The 27,802-nt window shown below is 48.9% G+C and overlaps 2 protein-coding genes across 11 annotated transcripts in view; one reads left to right on the forward strand and one right to left on the reverse strand.

The window, feature by feature from the left end:
• Positions 1-964: 964 nt before the first annotated feature.
• Positions 965-7,489, reverse strand: GPR101 (G protein-coupled receptor 101). Of its 2 annotated transcripts, none has more exons than XM_085006751.1 (2): positions 7,310-7,489; positions 965-5,181 (listed from the first exon to the last, which is right to left on the reverse strand). In XM_085006751.1, exon 2 carries the CDS (start codon positions 5,093-5,095, stop codon positions 3,626-3,628), a length of 1,470 nt encoding a protein of 489 aa, XP_084862877.1. In that variant the 5' UTR covers positions 5,096-5,181; positions 7,310-7,489; the 3' UTR covers positions 965-3,625. The 2 variants fall into 2 exon arrangements, with proteins under 2 accessions (XP_084862877.1, XP_084862878.1); XM_085006752.1 differs by lacking the exon at positions 7,310-7,489 and adding an exon at positions 5,549-5,663.
• Positions 7,490-7,597: 108 nt separating this feature from the next.
• Positions 7,598-27,802, forward strand: part of LOC110257774 (uncharacterized) — a 431,217-nt gene continuing 411,012 nt past the window's right edge. For 3 of the 9 annotated variants that reach the window (XR_014834725.1, XR_014834722.1, XM_085006753.1), the window contains exons 1-6: positions 7,598-7,886; positions 8,109-8,271; positions 8,414-8,510; positions 10,499-10,561; positions 11,324-11,417; positions 14,588-14,668. Coding sequence is in view for 1 of the 9 variants with exons in the window: in XM_085006753.1 (XP_084862879.1) it covers positions 8,453-8,510; positions 10,499-10,561; positions 11,324-11,417; positions 14,588-14,668 (296 nt within the window). In the remaining 8 variants the exon portion in view is untranslated. Of the gene's footprint in view, positions 7,991-8,108; positions 8,272-8,413; positions 8,511-10,498; positions 10,562-11,323; positions 11,418-14,587; positions 14,669-27,802 lie in introns of those variants that run through there. The other 6 variants (XR_014834726.1, XR_014834723.1, XR_014834729.1 and 3 more) reach the window with 4 other exon arrangements.

The following is a 27,802-nucleotide window of genomic DNA, read 5'->3' on the forward strand; positions in this document are numbered from 1 at the left end:
CTCTTGAAGTAACTTTACCTAGCTTAATTGGCTAATTATGTATAAAATAAGGCAGTATCAGGCACCTTACAATTTTATAGGTAAAGTTTTTTTAGTGGTGATTTTTTTTTTGGCTGAAGTAATTGGACCGTAGCTACAGGATTGAAAGTGCTCCTAAAGATGCGCTATATTGGGTGCTTTTCTCGGGGGCGGGGGTAAGAAATGAGGTGTCTACCTCCTCCTATTCTAAAATGGCACTTCTCCTCACCTGTTGAATTTGAAGTTGGTGTCCCGTCTTCTCTAAACTGGATTGGAGTTGGGGAGACAGAAAAGTACCTTTAATGGCTGGTCACTCCTGTTGTTCACTTCAGTCCATCCCTGGTCCTTCCCTGCTTCCCTGCTCTCCCTCCCCCTCCCCCCCGCCCCCGTGAACCTGTCTGCTCCGGGTTGGGTTGGGAAGGGATGAATGGGAATGAGTCAGCACACAGAGCTTCAAGCACAGGATATTCCTGAGGGGCCAGCATAGCAGGGGGACGGGGAGTGGGCATGAGGGCAGGAGGTGGGCAGGGAGCCGGAAGTGCAGAGCACATCCCAGTAGCGGGTCTTTGTGGTGCCTTCCAGAAGATGGACCTTATGGAAGTCCGAGGGGCCCCGGGGGCTTGCTCCTTATTACTGCCTTCCCAAGCTTGTGGAAATTGGTGTGTTAGTCAAAGCACCTGCGACTCCTTGGCAAACTGGATGCTCTTTTATTCTTAAATAAGGAAATCATTAAATTGGAAATCACATCATTTCAAAGTCTGGTTTGTCTGGCCCCTGTACTATAATGGGATTTTTACTGCATGTATGAAGTGGCCTTGGCAAAAGAATACCTCCTTCAAAAACATTTAGGAAAAGCTATTGCGCCTAAGGATGTGAGGCTAATGATGACTTTTTTGTGTGCCTTCCGATTTTCAAATGACAAAACAGTGCGTGCAGTAAAAACTCATTAAGTTGATAGTGCTTTATTCAAAATAGCATAAAATTTGAAGCAGTTGCTATCTCCAAGCTAACTCGAGGCCCTATTCTCGTTCATTAACAAGAAAGTGTCAGCAAAGCAGAATAGTCTTAATTGAAAAGGTCCTCTTCTCCAGCCACCTTTGAAAAATCCAATTTCCTGTAAGAATGGACAATGGCTAAGGTATGGAAAGCGGAACTTGACAGAGGCAAAGTGAGTCCTAGAGAATGTCGTGTGTGCTGGTAAATGAACTTACCACACCCGTACAGGTTCTGCTTCCATTTTGATTTGGGATTTTGGCAAACAGTTTTCTCTGATACACTTTGAAGGGGGTGAGCTTTAAAAATAAGAAGTTGAGTTTCAGCAGACTATTTGGAGACCCTTATGTTTGAAATCCTCCTTCCTACCCAGGGAAGCATTTCTACTCAAAGGATAGGCTACCTTCAACTCCGCTGACCATGACGGATCTTCAAGGCGCTACCCCTCCCCTCACAGCAGGACTGGTCAAACGGGCCATTTCTTCACCTTGATATCTTTTGAGGACCGGTCAAGCCAAGAGTTTGGCAAGAAATCGGTAACGTCAATTTATGACTATTAACTTGCTTTATACACCTCGGTAGAAAAATAAATGATTGGCAGAGCTAAACTTCAGCCCCCGTGTCTTGTCTGAAGTACCACAAATTCCAAAGGAATGGGCTCGAAAGTCAATACAGTTATCAGAGCTATATCAAGTCGACAGGTCAGCTCAGTATTGTTTGGGTCCATACCCCTCTCTTTTCCTAAACTCTGGACATGGCAATGCCAAGTTCCCATACAGACTCATTCACAGCCCAATACACAGCTGTTTACCTCTCCCCCTTCAGAAGCTCATGCTGGAATCTGTCAAGAGGAAGAGATAAGGTATAAGTGAGCTTGGCTTTTAAATTAATGTAAGTCGAGTTCTAATTTAGACCCGGTAATCACACAAGGAGACTAAGCTCTGAATGCGACCATCGTTACGGACAACCAGCTGAGTAACCATTCTTTCAACCAAATACTCCTTCCTCTCCCTCCACCCATACGGACACTGGATTTCTGCATGAACACTTGACTGACCACAGAGTTGCTTTAATTTGGGCTTCAGAAGGATCAAAACCATTGTCTTGACCATTCCCTGGTTCCCTGTTACTTGGTCATGTCGGTACAGTCTGTGCCCTCAGAAATACACAAGTATATACCCGCCCCAAGTGATTTCAGGGTTTGGGATCTGAAAAGAGAGTCAACCTCTGTATTGGCTCTAGGGATGATGTAGATACCATAAAGGTTTTCCCAAAGTGATATACTTCAGCAGTAATACTTAGGAGATGGCTGACTTGAACGCTTTGAAAGTGCGATTGTTTGGAATAGATCAGGGGCTTGCCAGGTACTGAGACATCATCCTCTCGTTGTTCCGGACTCTCTTACATTCCTCTCCCACATCTGCGGAGAGCTTAAAGGCTTCAGAGAGAGCCATAGGTGGAAAAGACACAGGGGTGCGCCTGCAGGAAAGAAAATGTTTCTCCTGCCTTGCTTGTTCCCCATGTGGAGATCATATGCCTTGTCTATGATCTCATGGACACAAAAGAGATTTCTAGTGGGCACAGCACTCCTGATTGGCAGAGTGAGTTTTGTAGGATTTTGGCCACTGCTGATTTTCTTTTACTTTTTTTTTTTCCTGGAAATACTGTTGGACCAAAAAGGCCTTTCTGGAAACACACACACACACACACACACACACACACAAGTGATTGGCAGAGATTTGGAGGATTCTTACGAGCATCTCAATTCAATCACGAAGGGAAAATGGTAAAAGAGTGGCATGATTTCTGTCCCACTATTATTCAGATAGGAGATAGAAAATAGCTTAGGGTCAACTGATAATTTTCCATTTGCATGCCATAATTTTGGTCTCAGCCCATGCACAAACCCAGGATTTTATAGAAAAAAAAGGGTCAACTCTTTAGCCCTCCGAATGTGTGATATTTCTCTATCTTCTCCCTTGGACTAGCTTCCCATTTCAAACATGCCCTGTTATCCTCTTCCACTTTTACGGATCCCTTCAGAAGATCTAGAAACCTTCTTGGTATTTTAACTACACGATGCCCTTAGTTTCCGTAATAGTCTTTGCACCAGACTGCGGGGCTCCTCAGCCAGTCGGGTTCCACTTCCTGGGCTCCATGGATGACTTGGTCCATTGCTTCTCCTTCAGGGGAACATAGGCTGTAGCCTTTGCCCGTGAGCTCAGAGGTCCTTAGGTTCACCGCATCATCTTCCTTTTCCCTCAGAGCCAAAGCTGACACACGGTAGCTCTGGTCGGACAGACAGACTACCAAGCGCGGGTCCGAAATGGATAGCCCTTGATGCTTTAAAATTTAGAGCCTAATAACTTTTTTTCTGGGGGGGGGGGCATTTCCGTCAAAACCCTCCAGTCCATCCTTCGAGGGGCACACTTTTCAGGGAAGACCCCAGTCCCTACCTCTACCATATGGTTACCTGCCTTGCGGTGAGAGGATGTGTGCGGAGCCTTTGCCTGGAATGGTATGGGTTGCCATTAATGGGGTTGTGCATGGTCCATGGAAGAGAAAGCTGCTCCTGTTTTCTGTGCACAGTTCAAGGGTTACCTTGGGACCGACTTCAGGGCGAAGTGGCAGAATCATGAGAAGGGACGGTCTTGCCTTCGGTGCCCGGCTCGGTGCCGGCTTCGGTTCCGGGCAGGTCTGGGTGGCTGTCTTCCTTGCGGGGCTTCTCCTTGCAGAAGAACTTCCTCAGCATGTCCTGGATCTCCTTCTTGATGGTCTTGTGCATGTAGCCATAGATGTAGGGGTGGATGCAGCACTGCAGGAAGAAGAGCCAGATAATTATGGTGATCACCCACTGGGGCACCTTGGTCTGGACATCCACCCACACGGCCAGAACTGCTAGAAAGCAGTAGGGACCCAGGGACAGCACGTAGGAGAAGATGATGAGGAAGATCACTTTAGCAGCTTTGCACTGGTAGCACCTGGGCAGAGGGGGGTCGCCGTTGCTGTTCCGACGACTGGCTGGGAGGCTCTCTGGGATGTTCACTGCCTCGATGTCCTCCTCGTTGAAATTGATGTCTTCCTCTCCAAACTCCACGTCATCTTCACCCAAGTCAATGCTGCACTGGCTGACCTCTGCGCGGCCCTGGTCTGCCTTCTTGCTGCTCTCAATTGTGGGGCCGCCTTCCTTACCCTCTGTGCTGCCTTTGCCGGCCGCCAAGCTGCCTTCTCTGGCCTCTTCACTGCCCTCGGCCTCCACGCTGCCCTCCTTGGCCTTGACGTCACCTTCGCCCTGGCCGTGGAACTCGCTCTCACCCTGGAACGCATCCTTTCCCCCTTCTTTTTCGTTCTCGTTCTCCACACGGTCCTTGGCTCGCACCTCCAGGCTGTGGCTCTTGACGTTGTACAGCAGAGCGTGCTGCCGCCGGGCCGCACCGAACACCACCGAGTAGCAGGCAATCATGACACTCAGCGGGATGATGATGAAGGACACGACGCTGAGAACCGTGTAGCTGGGGCTGGCCCCCCAGATCATGGAGCAGAGGGCGTTGCGCTCGTCGAAGGCGGCCTGGCCCCAGCCGTAGAGTGGGGGTGTGCTCTGCAGGATGGCCACGATCCAGGTGCCGTAGAGGAGCATGTAACCCCGGCGCGGGGTCATCTTGGCCGGGTAGGAGAGAGGGTGGATGATGGACAGGTAGCGATCCACCGACACCACGACGATGGTGTTGACGCTGGCAAAGGCGAACAGGTGAGTGAGGCTAACCAGGGCCGTACAGAAGTGGCTGTTGAGGGGCCAGAAGAGCGGCATGGAGGTGGCCACCACCCAGGGGGCCACGAGCGAAATCTGCAGCAGGTCAGTGACGAGGAGGTTAAAGATGAAGCGGTTGGTCACCTGCAGCAGCTGCGGCTTGCGCTGCAGCACGAGCGCCAGCACTATGTTGCCGACGAAGGAGGCGGTGAGGAAGATGAGCAGGACGCTCGAGCGGATGATGCCGTGTGCCAGGCTGATGGGCATTTTGGAGAGGGGCAGGCACGCGTGGCTGCTGTTGTTTTCGCGCGTGCTGTTGGTGCAGGTGGACGCCATGGCGACAGCGGGCGACGGGTGCCGGTTCGCAGCGGGCACCACCGGCGGGCGGCGAAGGGGCGCACGGAGCGCGCTCACTGCCTAGGCTGGGGACGGAAGAGACACGCGGGCCGGGTTAGTCCCCCTGCCCGGGTGCGATGGCGGGGCGCTTCCGCGCCGGGCAGCAGCGCGGCAGGACCCCTGCCCCGGAGCCCCCGCGCGGCCCCAGTCCGCGTCCGGGCAGTTTCTCTGAATCTTTCTCTTACTCTCTGGGTCTCTCCGCCTCTCTCTCTCGGGGGCGGGGGGGGGGCCCTCCGAGTCCCTCCCTCCCGTCTCCTGCGGGCGCGTGCGCGCGCTCTCGGCGTGTCCCCCGCACTATCTGGGGGTCCCCGAGTTTCGATCTCTCCGGAGATCCCACCGCCCGCTCGCCCGCCAGCGCATGCGCGCGCGCGCGCTCCGTTCCTGCCTGTTTACCTGCGTCGATTTGTCTCTTTCTCTCCAGAGTCTCTCACTAGCGCACTTTCCTCTATCTCGTGGGTGTGTGGGTGTGTGTGTGCGCGCGCGCGCGCGCTGACGGGTTTTCTCTGACTCTCTCAGCCCTGCCTCTCACTCTGTCCTCTGTCCCTGTTTCTCAGTCCCTCGCCAGCACGTGCGCGCTGTCTGTCCGTCTGTGCCAATCTGTCCTCCTCTCACCTCCCTTAGTCTCTCTCGCCCATCTCTCCCTCCCACTCTCGGTCAGTCTCTCTCTGCGTCTCTTGCGCCAGCGCGCTTTCTCTGTAGCTGTGTGTGTGTGTGTGTGTGTGTGTGTGTGTGTGTGTGTGTGTGTGTGTCAGTCTCTGGTCGGCTTTCTCCCGGTCTCATCCGGGTCTCTCCCTCCGTCTCTTTCCGATGCGCTCTCGTCTGCCTCTGTATCTCTGTCACTGTCTCTGTCGCTCGCCAGTGCGTGCGCCTTTGCGTCTTCTCCTGTTGCTGTCTCTCCATTTCTCTCTCACAGTCTATTTCCCTGACAGTCACTGTGGGTCCCCAATGCACCTGTTCAGTACCACTCGCTGAATGTGTGTCTCCGTCTCCGTGTCTCGCCAACTCTCCCTCCGGTTCTCTGCGTCTCCCATCTCTAGCTGCGTTTGCTCCGTCTGTCTCGGACCCTCTCCCCTCTGTGTCTCTCTGCCCCCCACCGTGCCCCGTGCATTCAATTCTCTCTTTATCGCTATCTGCTCGCCTCTCTCCCTTCAGAGACCACCTCTCTGAAGATCTCCTGCTTGTCTCTCCTGATATCTCTGTCTCTGCCTAGCTCAGGCTATCTCTCCGGCGCGTGCACTTTTAAAAGGGAAGTGGGTTTTTCTCCCAGTCTCTCATTCTCCCTGGGACTCCCGCTAAACACTTTCCTTGTATCTTTAGGTGTGTGCGCACCTCTGTCTTTCTCCATCCATCTCCGACGATCCCTCACCTCGGGTTTTCTCTGGCTGGATCTCTCTCTGATCTCTCTCTGTCGACTTTATTTTGCCATGGAAACCAGCTGCCGCCTAGGCCACCCGCGGGCTCTGGTGGATCAATCTCCTACTTTCTCAGTAGCGCAGCCGCGGCTGGATGCAGGGACGATGCCTACTGCGACCCCCTCCCCAAATTCCGCATCCTCCCTGCATCCCCAAGCCCACCGCGCAGCGCATAGGTGGCGGCGGGTGTAGGGATGGGTGAGCTTGGGGAGAGCGAGGGAGGAGAAAGGGGTGCTGGAGGGTCTGAGCGAGAGCGCAAGAGATTGAGAGGCAGAGAGAGAGAAAGAGATTGAGAGAGAAGAAAATGAGAGACAGGCAGAGATGAGAGACAGAGACAGCCTGAGAGCCACAGAGCGAAACAGAGAAGACCGGGAGAGGAGACACAGGGACGATGAATGAGCAAATCAGAGACAGAGTGAAAGGCAGAGAGTGGGAGAAAGAGAATGAGAGACAGAGAGACTGGGAGAGATGGAGAGAGAAAAATCGCAAAAGAGGACGAGAAGCAGAGAGCGTGAGAAAGGACGAGGAGACATCATCGGGGTCGGGGTGGGGGTGGGGGTGGGGGTGGGAGCGAGGGAAAGTGCGAGGGAAACCGCGAGCGCGAGGGGCTGGCCGAGGGGGGCGAGGCGGGGCCGCGCCGGGGGTCTCCGCGAGGGGCCGCGCAGCCGCCGTCGGGCCGCGGCGCACGGGGGCCCGCTGGGCGCAGGGGCCGCGGCGCGGGGAGCGCAGCCGGGCCGCTTACCTGTTGCTGCCGGAGGCGTCGCGCCGCGGGAGCTGCGTGCCGGTCCCTCGGGACTCGGCGCGCTCGACCAGGCGGCTTCTCGAGGCGCCGGCGGCCGGGAGCGGGCCCGGGGCGGCGGGAGCGGCGGGAGCCGGGCGCCTGTGCCCGCACGTCCGGCCGGCGCGGCGCGCTGCGAGCTCTGAGCGGCGGCGGCGGCGGCGGCGGCGGCGGGGGCGCGCGGCGTCTTAAGGCAGCGCGGGGCCCTCACCTTGCGGCGCCCCCCTCCCCTCGGCCTCCGCCCGCGCCGCTGACGCACGAGGCCGCGGGCGCCCGGAGCAGCGAGCGAGAGGGCGGGGGGCCCTGCGACGGGCCCGCGTCCGTCTCCTCACCCCGCAGCAGCGGCCCGCGCGGTCCCAGCTCCCGGGAGACCTGGCCGAGGGGGGCTCGGCACCGGGGCGGAGGTTCCCGCAAAAGCCATGCCCGCCCAGCCCCCGGATTTCGGGCCCAGTTGTGTGGAAGAGAAGCAGAAACCTGCGCCAGGGCCTGGGGCCTCGACCTTCGAAGACCCCCAGGCCCCCATTCCCGCCCCCCCCCCAAGGTACAAACGGTCCCTGGGCCTGAGAGACGAAGTGGCCCTGGCAGCCCCGGTTTTCCACAATTGTCTCTAGAACCCAGCAAGAGCTCAGCAGCGGTTCCTTTCCTGTAGGTCTTGGGAGCATTGCAGCTCAGACAAGCTCCGTGATTGTCCACTGTATTATTTGATTGAAGTCTGACTATAAGTCAGTCTCTCTCTCCCTCCCTCTCTCGATTTCTCCGCCAGGTACTGTGCTAAACTGTTGACACAGAAAACTGCTGAACCCTTACCCCAGCCTTGCAAGATTTATCTTCATTGATAGAGGCAGAAGCAGAAGCCTAAGTTCGAGCCTAAGTTCAAGTTAGTGTTGCTTCTGCTCTATGAAGACTCTCTGGTCCGTCCCAAACAGGTACACGGAGTGTTTGCTCTTTACCGTATGTGGGCAAATACCCCTCTCCCCAGCCCCAGAGGGGAGGGTCGTGTCCAGGAAGGTGTCCCAGGCCAGGGGTCACTTGGAGCTGGTTTCCAAGGGCTGTTGAAACGTTTTCCAGGCAGGACGGAAGAGGGAGAATGTGTTCTTGGAGAAGGAGATGACCGGACAAGGAGGGCTGCAGGAGAGATCTGGGGGCCAAGAGAGGCTGCAGCATGGTGAGTGCCAGCAGGGGAGCTGCAAAAGTGGGGTAGGAGCGGATCCTGTTGGGCCTCGAATGCCAGTCTGGGGACTTCGGACTTTATCCTGAGATCCCGTTGAGGATTTGTTTTATTATGAACAATTTCAAACATGTACAAATATAATGAGAATAGTAAAACAATTCTCCTTGTTCCCATCATCCAGCCTTAACAGCGATAAATATTTTGCCACTGTTGTTCATTGATTTTTTTGTGTGTGTGTGTCTTTTTGCCATTTCTTGGGCTGCTCCCGCGGCATATGGAGGTTCCCAGGCTAGGGGTCGAATCGGAGCTGTAGCCACTGGCCTACGCCAGAGCCACAGCAACGCTGGATCCGAGCCGCGTCTGCAACCTACACCACAGCTCATGGCAACGCTGGATCGTTAACCCACTGAGCAAGGGCAGGGACCGAACCCACAACCTCATGGTTCCTAGTCGGATTCGTTAACCACTGCGCCACGACGGGAACTCCCATTGATTTTTTTTAAAGGAAGTTTTAGTAGGTGAAAAAAATTAGAGTATAAAATGACATATATATGTATTTAAAAGGCCTATATATTTTTAGAACTGAATTCAGAACGTGAAGGTGGAGAAGCCAGTATGTTAAAAATTAGCATCTAGTGTATGATAAGATGATATATGATTTAGAAACAATTTTCATTTTTCATGGATGGTTTTTGTGCGGGGCGATGTGGTAAGATGTCTCTTTTTCCAGGGTCTCCTGGAGGCAGGGCTGGGGTGGGGGTGGTGAGGTGTTGAATGGAGAAAGAGCAGAAAGAAGGCTGTGTCAGGGGACAAAGAGGGGTGTAATGGATGACAGGGAGGGGGCTGAGCAGAAACCAATAGAGGGGCAAGATTGACAGTGGAGAGGGATGAGGGCAAGGAGGTACTGGGGAGGGCCTAGGATGACACAAGTTTCGGAGTTGGTTGATGAGATGGATGGAGGTCCACTCCCCACCCTCTGGCTGCATCCCTGTCTTTGGACAGGGACACAAGGCAGGTGTATAATCAGGCCCCGGGATGCTCTATGGATTTTAAGTCCTATCATTTGCATAGATCATTGCCCCCCCCCCTTTTTTTTTTGGTAGGCCTGATTTTATCTGCCAGAGTTTGAATGGTGTAAACCTGGTTGCTTTTCTTGGAGATAGTTTCCATGATAATCACTCACAGTTATTAATTCCTAGCCTCACACTGGCTGTGGTGCAGGGTCTTGGGTGGCATGCACTGTCAAGTGGCAGGTCGTTCAGACTTGATGTTTTATTTTATTTTATTTTTTTGTCTTTTTTTTTTTTTTTTGGTCTTTCTAGGCCCGCATCTGTGGCATATGGAGGTTCCCAGGCTAGGAGTCAAATCGGAGCTATAGCTGCTGGCCTATGCCACAGCCACAGCCACAGCCATGCCAGATCCGAGCCGTGTCTGCGACCTACACTACAGCTCACGTCAACACCAGATCCTTAACCCATTGAGCAGGGCCAGGGATCGAACCTGCAACCTCATGGTTCCTAGTCGGATTCGTTAACCACTGCGCCATGACGGGAACTCCCAGACTCCATATTTTAGAATCACTTGGGAAGCTGTCAAGCTGGGAGAAATGGCCAGTGACAAAGGCCAGTTCAGTTCATCCTGCTCTTTCCTCCTTTTCACTGTGGTCTTGAGGCTTCCCCGGACTGCTGGGGTCCAGCAGGGCACAGGAAGAAAACCTTTAGGTTCATGTTCAAGGTGGATGTCTCAGAGAGGTGGGTTCGTGGAGTCTGCAGCTATGCCCCTGTGTGCCAAAGGACATGACAGAGAGTAGAAGAGCCGGAGTGCCACAAGGCCTCCGCAACTAAAGCCAGACTACTCGCGGAAGACAGTAGAAAAGGCACGGCAGCCTTGGGGAAGAAATATAAGCCACTTTTCTGTATAGAGAATTGTCCGAGGATTGTTCATTCTCAGGTGTCTGTTTCCTCTTTTTTTTTTTCCTCTAGGAGGGAGCAAAGTTGGTGTCCTTGAATTTCAAAGGCATGTAAATATCAGCATCCCAACTGGAGGTATGTGGGGGGCCTTGGGGAATGTGGATTTGGCTTCAGGCCCTGCAGGCCGATTCTGATGGCCTTGGGAGAGCCCTTCAACTGACAAGCTTGGTTAGATTCCAGGAAGGTTCTTTGGGATGAGACAGGGAGAGTTTGGGATGATGGCCCGAGAAGTCACCTAGTCCATTTCCCTACCTTCCTAGTTCTTTAGCAGTGGAGCTTAGATCGGGGTAATGGTATTAATGGGGCTAGAGGGCAAGAAGCTAGGAGAAAGGCTCTAGGGCCTGATGACCATCACAAGCTGCAACACCAGCCGGCGCATGCCAGCCTGGTCTTCCTAGGCTTGTTCACCTCATTAGACTGCCCCAATGGCCAGGTGAGGGAGGTCAGAGGCCCACCACCCAGCCAGGTATTGGTTCCAGTAACAGTGGGGGTGCAAGAGCCCTTGAGCACCTGCCTACCACATGCCAAGCCCTGTGCTTGCTTTATCCTATTTAATCCTTGAGGAAACTCTGCAAGTTAGAGATTAATACAGTATTTTTAGAATCCAAGACATCATATACCATTAAGAATAAAAAACCAGAAATTTAACCTTCACACTACTGCTGGCAATAGGCATCTTAATTTCAAAGATGCTAAAATACGAAAAGAAATGAGCTTTAGAATCGATGTATGCCAGTACCGTCCCTGTCCTTACAGAGAGGTTAAGTAACTTTACCCTAGGTCACAAGTAAGTGTTGGAGCTGAGAGGTAAAACCTGTTCTATCTAACTCCAAACAGGGGCATTACCTCGGCTGCCTCTTGGAAGAGTCAAGAGGCAAGACAGAAAGAATGACGTCAAGAGACCCAACCCAGATAAAATATTTGAATCCAGGTGAATTGCTAAAATTGTGGCAAGATAAATGCAGTTGCAGTGATAATGACTCCTTTCCATAGGATACATGGTTCCCATAGGTGGTAAAATGACTAAATTAGCCAATCTAAATTCTAAGTCACACGCTTTCCTATGTAGAGAGTTCATAATAAGTCAATGGGGAAAAATATATGGTTTAGTTCTGGAGTGCCTACCCATGGGGGTATTTTAAGTTTTTCAGTATAATGAGCTGCTCTGGTATTCACTTTAGGCCAACCCTAGGAGTTGTGTTTGCAAAATTCACATGAAATTAAGTACTATCTGGGTATGAGCTTATAGTGCCTACTCTGTGGGCTTGGACAGAGATTTCAAAGCTGTATTTATCCAAATAAAATAGGAAGAGAAAATGAGCAGAAAATAACTGTATGGAATAAAAATGAAGAGCAATAGACCTGATTTCTAATCCTGATTCTGTGACTAGAATTAGGTATGTGACTTTGGGAAGATACCCCTCCCCTTCTTGGTCTCAGTTCTGTTCATCCACCAGATGAGGTGGGGGTAGTGTTGGGTAATCCCAAAGTGTCCTGTCATGTTTTGACTTTTGATTTCATCTCTTTCATATCTGGATGTTATAAGAAATCCCCAAAGTAATTCAACTCAACGGTTTAAAAACTGAAAGCTAGACCTCTGCCTCTGGCCATGAAAGAGTATCAGGGACTGGATTTACCCTTCCACCTTAAACAGCTATTAAAAGTGGGCAAAGTATATAAAATAATGGTTGTCGCACTGGAAAACAGGAAGCGCAGGACAGTGATCCTCAAGAAAAGGGAAACAATCGAGGTGAGCCCTACAATTGCCCCAGTTTACTACCTAGAGAGAGCTTCCCAGCTGGGAAGCCAGGCTGAGCTTGGAAGTCTGCCTGAACAGAGCAGCCAGAGTTCAGAGTTCAGGGGGGTAAGTAAGGGCAGCGAGAACTTGCAAGATAATGTACCAACCAGAGAGGAACTTTCCCAGAGAGATAGAGAGCCAGCTCTGGAAGTCTGTAAAAGGTCCCCTTCAAATCTTTGACTGAATACTGATCAGGACATGCATGTGAGGAAACTACTCAAAGCTGGGGAAAGGATGACTCAAAAGGAGTAGGCGGGGTGTTTTCTAGAGCTCACACAGGCTGGGAGTAGCTCCGTTTTCCTAATAGCCAGAGAGAAGAAACTTCATAATATGCAGGGCATCGTACTGAGTATGCTGAGAGGATTGCCTCAGCAGTGGAGCCGAATTAACTTTCGTGTAAAGTTTATTCCACTCCCACATAGAAGAGCTTATAAGGAAGCTTTGAAAGGGTTGAATTTTTCCCAAGCATATTTACTACATCTCAGAGCAAGTCTCAAGAATATTTAAAGGAGTGTAAAAATAGCCAGCATTCAACAAGGTAAAATTGGCCAACTGTGAAATCCAATAAACTATTAGAAGGCATACAAAACAGGAGTATATGATCCATAATTAGAAGAAAAATCCTTAAATAGAAATAGGGATGGATGATGGAATTAGAGGACAAAGATAGTAAAATGGCTTTAAAATATGTATTACATATGTTCAAGAAGGTAGAGGAAAGCATGGGCATGTTAAGGAGAGACATAGAAGATAGAAAATAGACTTACATCTTACTTCTAGAGAAAAAGAATATAGTGGTGGAGAAAAAAATATACTGAGTGACATTATTAGCATGTTAGACACTGCAAAAGAAAAGTTTAGTGAACTTGAAGACATGGCAATGGAAACTGTCCAAAATGAAGGAAAAAAAATGATAGAAAAAAATAAGCAGAGAAACAGTGAGCTGTGGGACAACTTCAAGTGGCCTAATATATGTGTAATTGGAGTCCCAGACGAAGTTAGGAAGATAGAAAGATTATTTGAAGAGATAATGGCTGAACCTTTTCCCAATGCAATAAAAAGGATAAACCCACAGATCCAAGAACCTCACCAAAACTCAAGCACAAGAAACATGAAAACCATAATGCTCACTGTTTCTCCATAAATTAAAAAAAAATAAAAGGAGAAATTATACCATTCATACACTGCTTTTGGAATGTGAAACAGATGTCTACTTTGAAAAACAGATTGGCTGGTTAAAAAAAATATTAAACATACACTGACCATATGACCTAGCTTTTCCATTCCTAAAAGAAATGAAAGCATCTGTCCATGTGAAGATGTACATGGATGTTCATAGCACCTTTGTTTGTAATAGACAAAAACCGGAAGCGATTCCACTGTCTATCAACAGGTAAGTGGAAAAAAAAACCCAGGTAAATGGTATATTCACACATTGGAATACTGCTTTACCGAAAAGAGAGTGACGTGTTGATACACATGACAATGCAGATGAATCTTAATTATGTCGAGTGACAGAAATCACACACCAAAGAGGACATACTGTATGATTCCTTTTATGTCAAATTTCAGAAATGCAAACGAAAATGGCATAAAGCAGATCAGGGGGTGCCTTGGAATGGGGAAAGGGAGGGAAGAGGTATGAAGAATCTTTTGGAGATGATGCAAATGTTCATTATCTTGATGGTGGTGATGGTTTGTGGTGTAGACCTATGTCGAAACTGAGCAAACACTCTTCAGATTTGTGCAGTTTAGTCTCCCTACATTATACCTTACAAAGCTGTATGTAAAAATAAGCCCAGGGGGCTGAACCCTAAAGGGAAGGGTTTGTGAGTCCAGGATCCCACCTCCAGCCTTAGAACCCTTGCCTTTGTAAGGGAACTGTCAGGCCTCCCCGCACCCGGTCTTGGCTCTCATCCGTGTACCCTTACGTTTTAGGAATCAGCGTTCTTGCTCTACTACCTTCCCTCTGTGATGGGAACACAGTGTGAGCTCTACCCACACGCTTGCACAATTCTGTCCATCCCCTCATGGTGGGCTCACAGCTCTCATTTACTGAGGACTTAACAGTGTACCTAGCACTTGACCTGTCCCAGCTCATTTAATGATCGCTGTGCTATCATTCGCCTCCTTTCATAGATGGAGAACTAAAGGCTTAGAAAGGAGCTGTTACTCAGAGTCATTCAGGAACAGGCAGAGCTAGAATTTGAATTTAAGACTGAATTTATAGCCTCGATGCTTAGCTGTTACACGTTTTTGCTTCCTGATCTTAAGCAATTTTAAACTTATTTTTATTTTTTAAGCAATTTTAAAAATGTGTCACTGATATGTGAGGAGGAATTTTATACTCCGTATCTCATCCAGTTCTCCAGCGGTCTTGTGAGGTGGGTACTGTTCCTTATTTTATAGATGAGAACACTCAGGCTCAGAGAAGCTAAGTAATTTACTTCAGGCCACCCCCATAGCACAGGGGAGAGAGTCCTCTATCTGTAGTTGCTTTGCTCACTGTCACCCTCCAGGGCAAGAAAGTCTTAAATACTGTCATTTTTTTTTTTTTTTTTTTTTTTTGTCCTTTAAGGGATGCACCTGTGGCATATGGAAGTTCCCAGGTTAGGGGTCCAGTCGGAGCTGTAGCTGCTGGCCTCTACCACAGCCACAGCAACATGGGATCCGGGCAGTGTCTGTGACCTACACCACAGCTCACAGCAACACTGGATCCATAACCCACTGAGGACAGGGATCGAACCTGTGTCCTCATGGATACTAGTCAGGTTTGTTAACTGCTCAGCCACAACGGGAACTCCTTAAATATTCTCAACTTTGGAACTGCACAACTCTTGTTGAGTTGACTTGCCCAAAGGCTTTAGAATTGCACGGCATAACTTGGGTGCAGTATCGGAGGTGCCAGGAGCCTTGGAACGTTCTACAACATGTATTCCTTGGGCGGAGGGTTTGGGTGGTTAGAACTGACATATCACTGACTGGTGTTGACTAGTCGAAGCACCAAACACTTCACATCTCCCATGGTTCTCCATTAAATTTTAGTGGCGTTTTCAAAGGCAAATTTATATTTTGTTTTTCATTGAATTAGGACTTGGAAGTTTGGCTCATAAAAGAGCATAAACACTGAGCCTCATGGCCATTAAGAAGCGGAAGGGAGCCTGGAGCCTGAGGGTTGACTAGAGAAAGGTGGTTGCTGAAGCGAACTCAGATGCTTTGCTTGAACTGTTAGCATTGCTTGTTGGTTGTAGAGATGTTGCCAAAATGCCTCAAAATGGAGGCTACAGAAAACAGGATTATGGGTCTACCCTTAGGAAACGATTTCTGCCACACTCAGATATCAGCATTAGAGGGGGAGAGATCAGCTCTAATACCGACACCTGCTCTGTAGCCAAACCGTAATGACCATGGAAGTTGTTGCCCAGAGGAATGCCAACGGTGGCGCTTTCCTAGACTTTGCTTGTGTGAAAGTCTTCAAAAAGACTGTTCTGTCATATAGTGTCTAGAGACAGTCTGTCCTGGTGTGTGAGAGTTGATGGTTAACGTTTTCAGGAATTTCGCAAGTGATCATTAAACATCCTACACACCCGCAGTTAAGTAAATTCCATTCAAAACCAAAGTAACATCTACTCAAAACACAGCACTTCCTAATTATTTAATCACCTTGATCTTGAGGCTGTTTGTTTATTGTATGTGTACAATGCAAATACTTTATAATGGCATGTTGCTGCCCATCTCCTCACAACTCCGTGCTGGCTGACATCGCATTGGTCCCTTGAAATTGGCCAAGGGAGTATTTTACCACCGAAGTTGTTAATCGCTACCAACGAGGCCTTTTTTCTCCGAGAGCCAAACGTTAAGGCTTTACCAGCACATCACTATCCGTAGAACACCTTCTTTCTATTTCTATAGCTTTATTGACACGTATACTCCATGTGCCGTACACCCATTTAGTGTACAATTCAACTGATTTGAGTATGTTCCCAGCCGCATGCAACCATCGCCACACTCAATTTTAGAATATTTCTGTGACCTCAAAAAGAAACGCTTTAGTTAAGCAATCACTAATCTACGTTTTGTCTCTAATCCTTTAGATTTACCTATTCTGGACATTTCATATAAATGGAATCATACAATATGCGATCTTTCGTGACTGGCTTCTTTCACTTAGCATAGTGTTTTCCGGGTTCATCCATGTTGTGATATATGTCCGTACTTGGCTCCTTTTTATGACTGAATAATATTTCGTTATGTGGATATACCACCTTTTACTTATCTGTTCGTCAGTCAATGGACATCTGAGCTGCTTTTACCTTTCGGCTACTGTGAATGGTGCTGCTCTGAGCATTCATGCCCAAGTTTTTGTTGGAACATCTGTTTCCAGTTCTTTTGGGCATCTGCCTAGGAATGTAATTGCTAGGTCATATGGTGATTCTGTTTAACTTATTGAGGATCTGCCAAATTGTTTTCCACAACAGCTGCACCATTTTACATGCCCACCTGTAGTGTATTGGGATTCCAGTCTCTGTACATCCTCACCACCATTTGTTGTTTTCCATTTTTTTAATTATAGCCATCCTGGTGGATGTGAAGGGGAATCTCATCGTGGTCCTGATTTGCATCTCCATGATGACTAATGATGTCAAGCATCTTTTCATGTGCATATTGCCATTTGTATATATTCCTTAGGGAAATGTCTGTTCTAATCCTTTAGTAGAGCGCTTTTAAAAGCTCTCGAATCCTCATATCAATCTCGGAAAGGATGTGTATTATTCCCATCTTGCAGTTGAGGTAACCGAGACTCAAAGAGATTGAGCAACTTGCTTAATTTGTAGACAGCTAGAAGCAGAGGGGTAGTTGAATGTGTTTGGCCTGAAAACCCGTGCTCTCTCCATTATACGACACTGCTTCCAAGACCCGTGATCTGCCTGCTGAGATGTAAAGGCTAATACTCTTGTCTAGTGGCTGTACTCCTGGTGAAGTACACTGGTCTGGGTTCTAGTCCTGGCTCTGTCCCTCGGCCTCCATATCCTCATCTCTAGCTGGATGACCCCTGTGTCACTCCATTTGTCTAATAGAAGAATGAGCCCTTTCATTTTGGATGCAGATGTCCCGAGAATTTGTACAGAGGAGGCTTGATTGCTCGGTGTGTTATTTTGCGTGGTTAATGGGATTCTTTTTCTCGGTGCATTATGTTGCACTTGCCTACACCGACGCTCACCTGCTCCTTTCAGCCCACTCACACAGCCTCTCAGCATCTTCTGCAGTTTAATCTAAAGAGCTTAACATGTTACTACTCAGAAGGGTTGGGTGTTGCCTGGAAACCTGAAGTTTTTACAAGGCTGACTTTCTTCCACATAATTTTTGAGGAAGTCAGATGAGATGGATCTCTCCACCAATTTTTTTGGGGAAACCATAGTGTCTACACTTCTGTCCTCTTGAGAATTTCGGATTTATCCCTGTTTCCTGCCCCTGTGCCCACTGATGATCCATGATGCAACTGTCCCCCACTTCCACAGTGCTTTGGAACTATGTCAAAATCTTCTGTTTTCACAGTCTCCCTTTTTAAAATTCGTGTGCATTTGAACTGCTTCAACCATTCGTAGTAGACTGGTCAGGCGTGACTTCACCTTTGTAGCCTGTCGTCCAAGTGGTCATCGAGCTCATGCTTTATTATGAAAATCAGGTGTTGCCTCAGATCGCTTTAGGGCCCTCCTACCTTGTGAATGGAACTCATACTGGCCCCATGCCATTTCCCTTTTCTGGGCTCAGTTTCATCTTTTTAATGAGAGGACTGGCTCATAGGAAGGACAGGGATGTATAAATGTGGTCCCGGTGATTCAGTTTGCATTTACTGCATTTTCAACATGCACCTTGCTCCAGGAGTAAAGAATGAGATTCAGATTGACTGAACCTTGGGTAATATTTTTGGATCCCTTCAGTATGTGAATCCAGGGTCAGGATTTAGGTGTAAGTTGGTGCCTGGGACGGGGTGTCTGGCTCTGGAGAAAAGGCTCCTGAACTTCCCTTCTCAGTTTCCCCACGCCCAGCCCTATACTCTGGCTCTTTAGTCTTTTCCTCAATGGGGTGGGGAGCACTGCTGACCAAGCTTGGTGTTTCTTTGAGTACAAACATGCTTAACTTACTTTTTTGATCAGGGACCCCTTTGAGAAACTAATGAAAGCCAGGAACCTTGTACACTAAAGAATTTGTACACAACACACACACACACACCCCTGAACCCAGGTGTAGGGGGTTCATGACCTATGGAGGCAGTCCATGCAGACTGGAGTCAAGGGATCCCTGGTTAATAATCCTGCCCAAGAAGTTGGCTCCTGGCCTGCACTGAGCTCATTGTCCTCCCTTGCAGCTTGGTTATGCCCTGACTTCATGGGCTGGGACCAGTGGGGAGATCAACAAACCACCAGAATTGATCCAGAGCTTTGACTGCATCTGGAAGGAGTCATTTCCCCTTGGACAGTAATCCTGTAGCTGAGAAGCATTGCTAAGCCCTGCCAGCAACAAAAGGGAGCGGAATGAGGGCCAAGTGAGCAGATTCTTACAGCGTCTCAGGTCAAGGAGCGTTCTCTGATGCGAGGCTTGCTGGTGGATGTAGAATCGCTGGGAAGTGCTTCTGTGGCTGGCAAGTGGGGAAGAGAGTCCATTGCTTTCTATTATACCAGCCAAAATCTATGAAAAAACAGCCAAGTAAAGCGTTTGGGAAAAGCACAATTGAGAGTGATGTTCAAATGCAAAGTGGTGGTTTGAATGGGAATAGACTTAGGAAGCCAGTGACCTAAAAAAGAAGCGAGCCTGATGATAAGTAAGTGGCAGCAGAGGGGGAATGCTCTCAGGGAAATCCTCTCTCACCTGATGCTTGATTTCTTGATGGGGATGTCACGATGGCCTTTGGGAGCGCTTGCTCGTCCGTGCCATGGAGCTGTGGGGACACGAATGGGGGATGTTGGAATCCAGAGCATGGAGGTTAATTAGGAGGTGGGCAAAGAGCACCTTGATACATGCAGATCCATCCTTAGTGTACCTGGGTTTGGTCCATTTTGAAGCAGAAGGTCCTTTCCGAAGACTGAGCTGGGCTGAGTGCTCGACACACGCGCCATGGTGAGCGATCATGGCGAGTAACTGTCGAAGTTCCGGAGCTCTGGCTAGACTGGTACCCTCAGAGAGATGCTCTTTTGGAGCCAACAGGAGGAGAAAGGGGTCAGTTAGGTGGAATTACTTGTGTCAGTCTCGCGCATCTGTTTAGCATCATGAATTTACCCTTGGCGTTGACCCAGCCAAAGAACTGGAGTGGCAGCTGGAGTGTAACTGTGGCAGGAGGAGAGCCCTACTTTCCCCGTGGTGTGTTCAAGTGGGACAAGCCAATGGGGCTTGGAGGCTGAATAGCTTTCTCTGCTCAAGTGTTGCACTTTCCCTGCCTCGAGGCAACATGCCGTTTCTGTGGGCGGTTGTCAGTGCGCTCATGGAGTAATAACCAAGGGAATGTTTATAATCAACCACTTCGGAGGCGGCAGGGGTGAACTGCGGCTAATGGACCACTCAGCGTCGCTTACTTGCCCCGCCACGAGACAGCAGAGACAGGTCCGGCCTGCCAGGACATTTCTTCTTCTTCTTCCTCTTCTTCTTCTAACTCTTCCTCTTCTTCTCCGACCTCTCTTTATGGCCAGGGAATTTTGAGAGGAAACTCTGAGAGTAGGTCCCCAGAGAAAAGGCGCTGAGGGGGCGTGCCAGGCCTATGGACTCGATGCCCCTGTAGGTTGCGGGGGATTCCTGGAGTTTGTTTAGGTCCACACTGACGTCTGTGAGTCCTTCAGAAGCTTTTGACTTGTTCTTGAACTGCTGCTGTCCAGTGCTAGCCTGGGGTACATCCCATCACTTCTGTCCAATCTTGTTGGCAGGCCATGCTCTGAGTTTCAGACTCAACTGCTGGAGCTGCATCCAGGAGAGGTAGTTCCACAAAGGTAGCAGATTGTGTTATTTCTATGGTCAGTAGGAGTGGAGGCTACATGGGACGTGCTAGTGTCTGACTCAGCTTCCATTTCCAGCCCAAATAGCCTATTGCACAGCCCCCTTCTCAGGCTCATATCTTCGTGTGTGCACGCGCGCGTGTGCTTTTCTTTCTTTCTTTTCCCCCTTTCCTTCCATCTTTCCTTCCATCCTTCCTTTATTTCTTTGTGGGCTGTTTGGATCAGAAATGGATACCTGACCTGAGAGCGGGCCCTGCTGAGGCTGGCACCAGGGGCTTCACCTAAGAGTGGCCTTGGCAATCAGCCAGGCCATGCAGAGAATGCCCTCCAGGATTTTGACTAGAGAATGCATGTCGAGAGGCTTTGGTCAGTCTGTCATTCGAGGGGTGTGGACAAGAGAGCAGAGACACCATGAGAGATAATGTGACACACGAGAAAGAGAAATGGTGAGAGTAGCAGGTCCCCAGAGAAGCCTTAGTTCCTGATGATTTCGACTTCCAAAGTTCTCCTCTCACTTTTTAAATATTTTTATTGTGGAAGTTCTCAAACATATGCAAAATTAAAGCCAATAGCTTAATAAACCCCATATACCCATCACCCAGCTTAAGTAATTATCATGGCCAATCTTGTTTTATTTAATTCCCACCCACTCCTTCCTCTCATTCCCCTGGAGCACTAAAAGCCAAACAGCTTTATTGAGGCATAATTTACAAACTATAAAATTTACCCATTTTAAGTATAAAACTCAATGGCTTTTAGTAAATATACAGAGTTGTATAAATATCAATCACCACATCTAGTTTTATTTTTTCTCAGAATAAGGATATTTTCTTTTTTTGTCTTTTTTTCTTCATCTTTTTTTATATGTGATTTTTATTTTTTCCATTGTAGTTGATGTCCATACAGTGTTCTGTCAATTTCTACTGTACAGCAAAGTGACCCTATTCTTTTTCTCACATTATCCTCCATCATGTTCCATCACGAGTGACTAGATACAGTTCCCTGTGCTATACAACAGGATCTCACTGCTTATCCATTCCAAACGTAATAGTTTGCAGCTATTAGCTCCAAACCCCCAGTCCATCCCACTTCCTACCCCTCTGCCACCACAAGTCTGTTCTCCAAGTCCATGAGTTTCTTTTCTGTGGAAAGATTCATTTGCGCTGTGTATTAGATTCCAGATACAAGTGATATATCCTATGGTAGTTTTATTTATCTTTCTGACTTCACTTAGTAAGAGAGTCTCTAGTTCCATCCATGTTGCTACAAATGGCATTATTTTGTTCTTTCTGATGGCTGAGTAGTATTCCATTGTGTATATATACCACATCTTCTTAATGCATTCATCTGTCGATAGACATTTAGGTTGTTTTCCCCACATCCAGTTTTAGAGCATCTTTATCACTCCCAAAGATATTCCTTGTGCTCACTTCCCTGAACTCTATTTCTTACCCAGAACCCCCTGCAACCAACCAGTTGCTTTCTGTTGCTATAGATTTTTCTTTTCAGGACGTCTTATATGAATGGAATCATACATTCAGCTTTTGCTTCTAGCTTCATACACTTGGCATAATGTTTTTGAAGCTGTCTCATATACCAGCATTTCATACACTTTTTATTGCTGAATAGTATTCCATTGTATGGATATACCACATTTTTAAAAGTCCATTCACCACCTGATGGACATTTGGGTTGTTTTCACTTTTTGTCTATTGTGAATAATGCTGTTATAAATATCCACCCCTAGAACATTTTGAAGCAAACCTCTGAGGTCATTATTTCGTCTGGAAACACTTCACTATGTATCTCTGGCTTAAGCACAGGAGCCTTAAAAAAAACTAACCATAAACACAATACTGTTATCATGTGTAAAATAATTAATAATAACTCTTTAATACCATCAGCTATCCCATGAGATTAAAATTTCCTTTTTTTTGGGTCTTTTTTTGTCTCTTTTTAGGGCCGCACCCATGGCATATGGAGGTTCCCAAGCTAGGGGTCGAATCGGAGCTGTAGCCACTGGCCTACACTACAGCCACAGCAACACCAGATCTGAGCCTCGTCTGCGATCTACATCACAGCTCACAGCAATGCTGGATCATTAACCCACTGAGCGAGGCCGGGGATCGAACCTGAAACCTTATGGTTCCTAGTCGGATTCGTTTCCACTGTGCCATAATGGGAACTCCGACATTAAAACTTCCAGTCATCTCTTAGATGCCAGGGGACTTTTATAAAGTTATATATTTTGTTAAAATCAGGATCTAAACAAGATCTACACGTTGCAATTGCTTGATATGTATTTATGCTTTTGTATCTCCAGGTTTCCTCATATCCTCTCTCTTTCTTTCTGTCTAATTGATTTGTTGAAAGAAATGAGATCATTTGTTCTGTAGAGTTTCCCAGAGTCTGGATCTTGCTGATTGCACCCCTGTGATGTCTTTTAACGCGTTCCTTTGTCCTTTGTATTTCCTGTAAGTTGGTAGCTAGATCGATATTTGATCAGATTCACAGTTGCCTTTTTTCAAGACTTCTTCAGAGATGGTGCCATGTGCTTCCATCAGGAGATGCATAATGTCTGGTCGTCTTGTTCTTTGCGATGTTAGCAGCCACTAGGGATCATTAACTAGAATGCAGCCTGAATGAGACTCTCTTTGTCCTTTTCAACCCAAAGTACCTAGCTAGCTTGGGGAACTCATGTTCAAGCTCAGGCAGCACGGTGGGGTGGATCCGGAAACTCTGAAGCTTCTGCAAGGGCATGCGTTTTAGAAGGAGCTGCTTGGGTAGCATAACTGGCCTAGCAAGAAGTCCCAACTCTTTAGGCCTTCCTCTGTGCTTTATTTTAGGCTGCTATAACAAACTAGAAATGAAACAGCAGAAATTTATTTCTCACAGTTCTTGAGGCTGGGAAGTCCAAGATCAAGGTGCCAATAGAGCCCACTTCCTGGTGCATAGACTGTGGTCTTCTCACTGTGTCCTCACATGGTGGAAGGGCTGAGAAAGTTCTCTGGAGTTTCTTTTCTAAGGGCACTAACCCCCTTCATGAGGGCCCCACCCTTGTGAGCTGAGCACCTCCCAAAGGCTCCACCTCCAAATACCATCACATGGGGGGGGGGTTAAGATTTCGACATGTGAATTTGGTGGGAGGGACCCAAATATTCGGTCCATAACACTTCTTCTCTCTAGTTATTGGGCTCTGTGATATCCATATTGCCTTGTTGCTCTCCCAGTTCCCAGCACCACCCCATTCCACCTTTTTCATCTTGTTTCCCTATCTGTCCTTGCTTCCCTCTCTGCACTGCCCATCTTTCCACCTCTTTTCAGTAACAGCCAGTTTGGGCACTGCATTATGGGGGAAAGGGAGCAATACCCAGTCCAGCACATCTGATAGTGATACCACACTCTCCTCTAAGCACGTTCTAGCAAATGGTGGAGGAGATGGGAATTTGCTGGACAGCAGTGTTTCCTATTCGTGTTCATTTGTATTTGACTTCCTAGAGCATAGATGTGTATCTGTTATCAAAGTACAGGGGCAAAGGAGAGACGAAACAGGGATCCAAACAGGAAGAGAGGACCGAGTAAACATTGCATCGTGCCGAGGAAATGATGCACATTTTTACAATTGCCGTTGTCTTTTTAAAAACTATACCTATCAACATTTTGAATAAACAAACTCAAAAATCCGAAGGAAAAGCAGACAGGGCCACCTTGTTTAATTGGTGGAAAGTGATAGATGTTGTAAGCAGAGATGCAGCCGTGATTCGGTGTCACAGGCCGCCAGGAGCTGCTGCGTGCCAGGTGCCGACATGGCCTCTGCTCCTGCGGTTCTCTCCGGCTCACTGGGGAGACAGGCACACGTGAAGGCACTGGAGAATAGGACGTGGAAACAAGCAAGTTGCTACAGGATGGCTCCTACTTGAAGTGCGGGGGGGTGGGGGTAGAGGCAGGAGAAGGTAATGTGGTCTGAGGAGCTGGCACAGGCTTCTGGAAGGAGGTAAGACATTGGCACCAGCAGCTCATGCCAGTGTGCTTGGCGATACTGCTGGATCCCTTACCGGGCGCTTTTCCATTCCCCTGCACAGAAAGCCGATTCTGCAAATGCTGCTAAGAACCCATGCCTGAGAGTCCAAAAGATAAGGCTCTGAGTATCTGAGGCCACTGTGGTTCCCCGTGTGTGCCATCATGTCCTAATGCAAGTGGGCAGGCCTTTCCTCAATGGGTCCGAGAGACAGTATTCAAAGGGCACCAGAGGAAGGTCTAGGGGTTATTTCTGAATGGAAAAGGGAGTAGAGCCTGAGTTATTTATATATTATATGAACTCATATGCATACTTTTAGCTTCAATAGTTTCTGCGGGCTTGAAGAAGTGTCTAAGAACCCATTTGGCCAGCTGTGTTCCCCATCCGGGAGGCAGTGTGGACAGTGAGAAGAACATGGTTTTTGTGTGAACTTGGATAGGTTCTCCGTCTTCTCTGAGCTGCAGTTGCTGCATCTGTAAAGTGAGGCTAAGAAGGCCTCCTGGGATCATCTGTGAGGATTAGGTAAAATGATTGACACGAAAGTACTCAGAGCAACAATGGCAAGTAGTAGGTGTTCTTTGGATGATTGTTAAGGCAGTTCTGTGGCGTCCGGACAGGAAGGCCCCTTGGTGTGTGGCAGCCTGCATCTCTGAGGTGGGGTCTACCTGGGGACAGAGCCAGCTGCGAGAGATCTGTGAGGTGCGGCAGGATAGGGTCTGACGGCAATTGCTCATCCTCGGCAGTTTAAAAATGACATTTGCTTGAGCTCGCGTAGGTGTTGGGGATGCTTCCCCCTCCTTCATTTGCGTTTTGCTGGATTGTCAGCAGATGTTATCGGATCCGATGTTCCCGGGAAGTGCAGGCCCCTCCCTGGGGGTTGCACTGGGAGGCCCAGGGGCGCGCGTTACCTGCAGCGGGTCGGGCGGGCTGGTTGCGACCCGTTCCTGGTCCTACCCTCCCGGAGGCCCCCAACTCCCCGCCGGTGCCCGGCTCGCCGCGAAAGCAAGCTGTGCGCACGGCGCCCTCTGCTGCCGCGGAGCTGCCACTGCGCCGGTGCCGCGCCCCCGGCCTGCCCGGACCCGCCGAGAGTGACTGCGAAGGCCCCGGCGGGGCCGCGCGCCGCCACCGCCACTCGCGGGTGCCCTGGGTCCCCGTGGACCACAGGACCCAGACCCGGGGGTGCCCTGTGCCTTTCAGCAAAACTGTGCCTAAGACGAGACGCTCTCTGGGCGCTCGGCTTTGCCCCCGAGGGCGCCGCGGGTTCCTGCAATCGAATGCAGCCTGGGTTCCCACCGCGCCCTCTCCCGACCCCGGTGCCCGTCCTGTTCCGACGGCGCCACTGCCCGCGCTCATCCTGCAATGGCCTGGCGGCTGCCGTCTGCTGTCCTCGTCACCATTTTCGTTTGGGGAAGCACTTAAGGGAGCGAGGGAGGCGCCTCTTCTGGCAGCCTGGCCCCAGCCCCGCGGAAGCCGGGAAGACGTCCGCGTGGCCGTGGAGCGCTGGCGCGGCCTTTAAAAAACCCTGTATTTGATTAGACGTAGACGTGGACTTTCACCCCCGCGCAGCTTCAGTCTATGGCTCGGCAAACTACCAAAGTAAACTAGATTTAGCAAAGGGAAAATAAATTTGTGAGGGCCTGCTGTGCCGAAATGTGGGTTGCTCTCAGCCCCCGCGCTTAAGGAGGGCTAAATTATCATTAATACGTGGACGAAGTTTATAGTTCATCACTGATACTTTTGAAAGGCAACATTCCAGGCCTTGTCTACCTCTTCCTTTTGCAAATGTGGATGGGATTCAAAATGCGTGCCTGGATCGCCTGCACATTTTGAACTGCAATCTAATTATCATTCATTTCTGAATTTGGCCATAGGGCTTGTAACACCGGCCTTCATTTCCCCCTTGCTCGGTGTTCTTAATGCCACCGAGATTTCCCTCCGCTCCCTCCTAATGAGTTGTATTATTGAAGAGCAGGGACCGGGAGGCTATGTATTCAGCCTTTCAAATGTTCAGATGTTTTTAATGGCAAAAGTAAGAAGAGTTATTGTTGTCTCAATTATGGCATTATCATCTCTTACTTGAGTTTTTCCCCTTCCCTCTCCTTTTATATAAAATCGACAGGACAGGTTTGTCACAAGTAGAGTGTTCCAATTGAGTACCCATCACCAAATGGTTTTCTCTGAAAGGCAGATAGGTAAGAGGTTGGAGAGAGAAAATGATACGGGAAATACAATTGCAAGAAACAATTGCACGTCACCTTTGAGAAAACCCAAAGCTTACAGAAGCACTCGCATTGTGTGGGTCTTCTTAAAGGTTCATTTCTCTTCTTCTTCTTTTTTCCTTACCTATCCTCTGTATTTTTAGTTTTAGTGTTGCGCAGGTGCCAAGTCCAAAGTTCAAACTCGATGTCTTCTGCTGGTGTTCAGATGCTTGCTTCCCTCGTGACTGTGCAACCTCCTTGCAGGGGAAAAACCTGGGAGGGAATACCAGTGGAAATATCAAAGATTTCCCACTGCCCAGGACTTAGCACAGGCCTGTATACCTCTGGTTTAGAGAGAAGTGAGCTGGACCCCTGAGAGAAGGAGGCAGAGAGCCTGAGGGACATTGTTTTGTATATTTTGATCTTGGAAGATTGGGTTGGTTGGTGGGCCTCAGGTGGACTTCCAGAAAGGGCCATTGGATATTTCCATGGCTTTTCTAGCACTTTTCAAGGGGGGAGGGATGGAAGGAGTGGCCTGGCCCCTCTGTGACCTTGCCCTTGATCTCCAGGCCTGGAGATGGGGACCTGTGCCAGCCCCAGGCTGCTGCCGGGTGGTGGGTACATCCAGGAGTTAAGCTTAGAATCTCAGTCCCACGGGCGCTAGTACTGCAAGGCTTCCCCTCGGATGCTGCGTCTCAGTTTCTTCACATGCAGAAGGGGAGTGACAAGCTGGAGGCCTGAGTGGGGAGCAGAGGGTTCATCGAGTGGACAGCTCTTAGGAAGAGGTCAAGTTAATATAGTTCTTTCGTTCTTTCTCTCTCTCTCTCTCTCTCTCTTCCTTCCTTCCTTCTTTCCTTCCTTCCTCCCTTCCTTCCTCTCTCTCTCTTTCTTTCTCCCCATGCTCACGGCGTGTGGAAGTTCCTGGGCAAGGGGTGGAACCTGCACTACAGCAGTAACCCAAGCCACAGCAGTGACAACGCCAGATCCGTTACCTGCTGAACTATCAGGGAACTCCTGTAGTTCTTCCTGTCTTGTTGAGAATGTGGATCCTGGGAAGTCGTGTGTGTGTGTGTGTGTGTGTGTGTGTGTGTGTGTGTGTGTGTGAGAGAGAGAGAGAGAGAGAGAGAGAGAGAGAGAGAGAGAGAAAGGGGAGAAGACAGAGGGAGAAAGAAGCCTTCCACTAGAATTCCTTTCACAAGGAAATAGTGAAGTGCAGTTAACTCCTAGGAGAGAGGAGCACTCATGTTCAAGGGGAACTAATGTCAGGGTGAGCCCTGCCCTGCGATGGAAATATTTGAGTTTAGAAACCCACAGACA

Source organism: Sus scrofa, chromosome X (assembly GCF_054392235.1).
Source record: "Sus scrofa isolate SSC_HxYL_T2T_F1_AM1 chromosome X, Sscrofa_HxYL_maternal_Yorkshire_Landrace_v2.0, whole genome shotgun sequence".
NCBI classification, from domain to species: Eukaryota; Metazoa; Chordata; class Mammalia; order Artiodactyla; family Suidae; genus Sus; species Sus scrofa.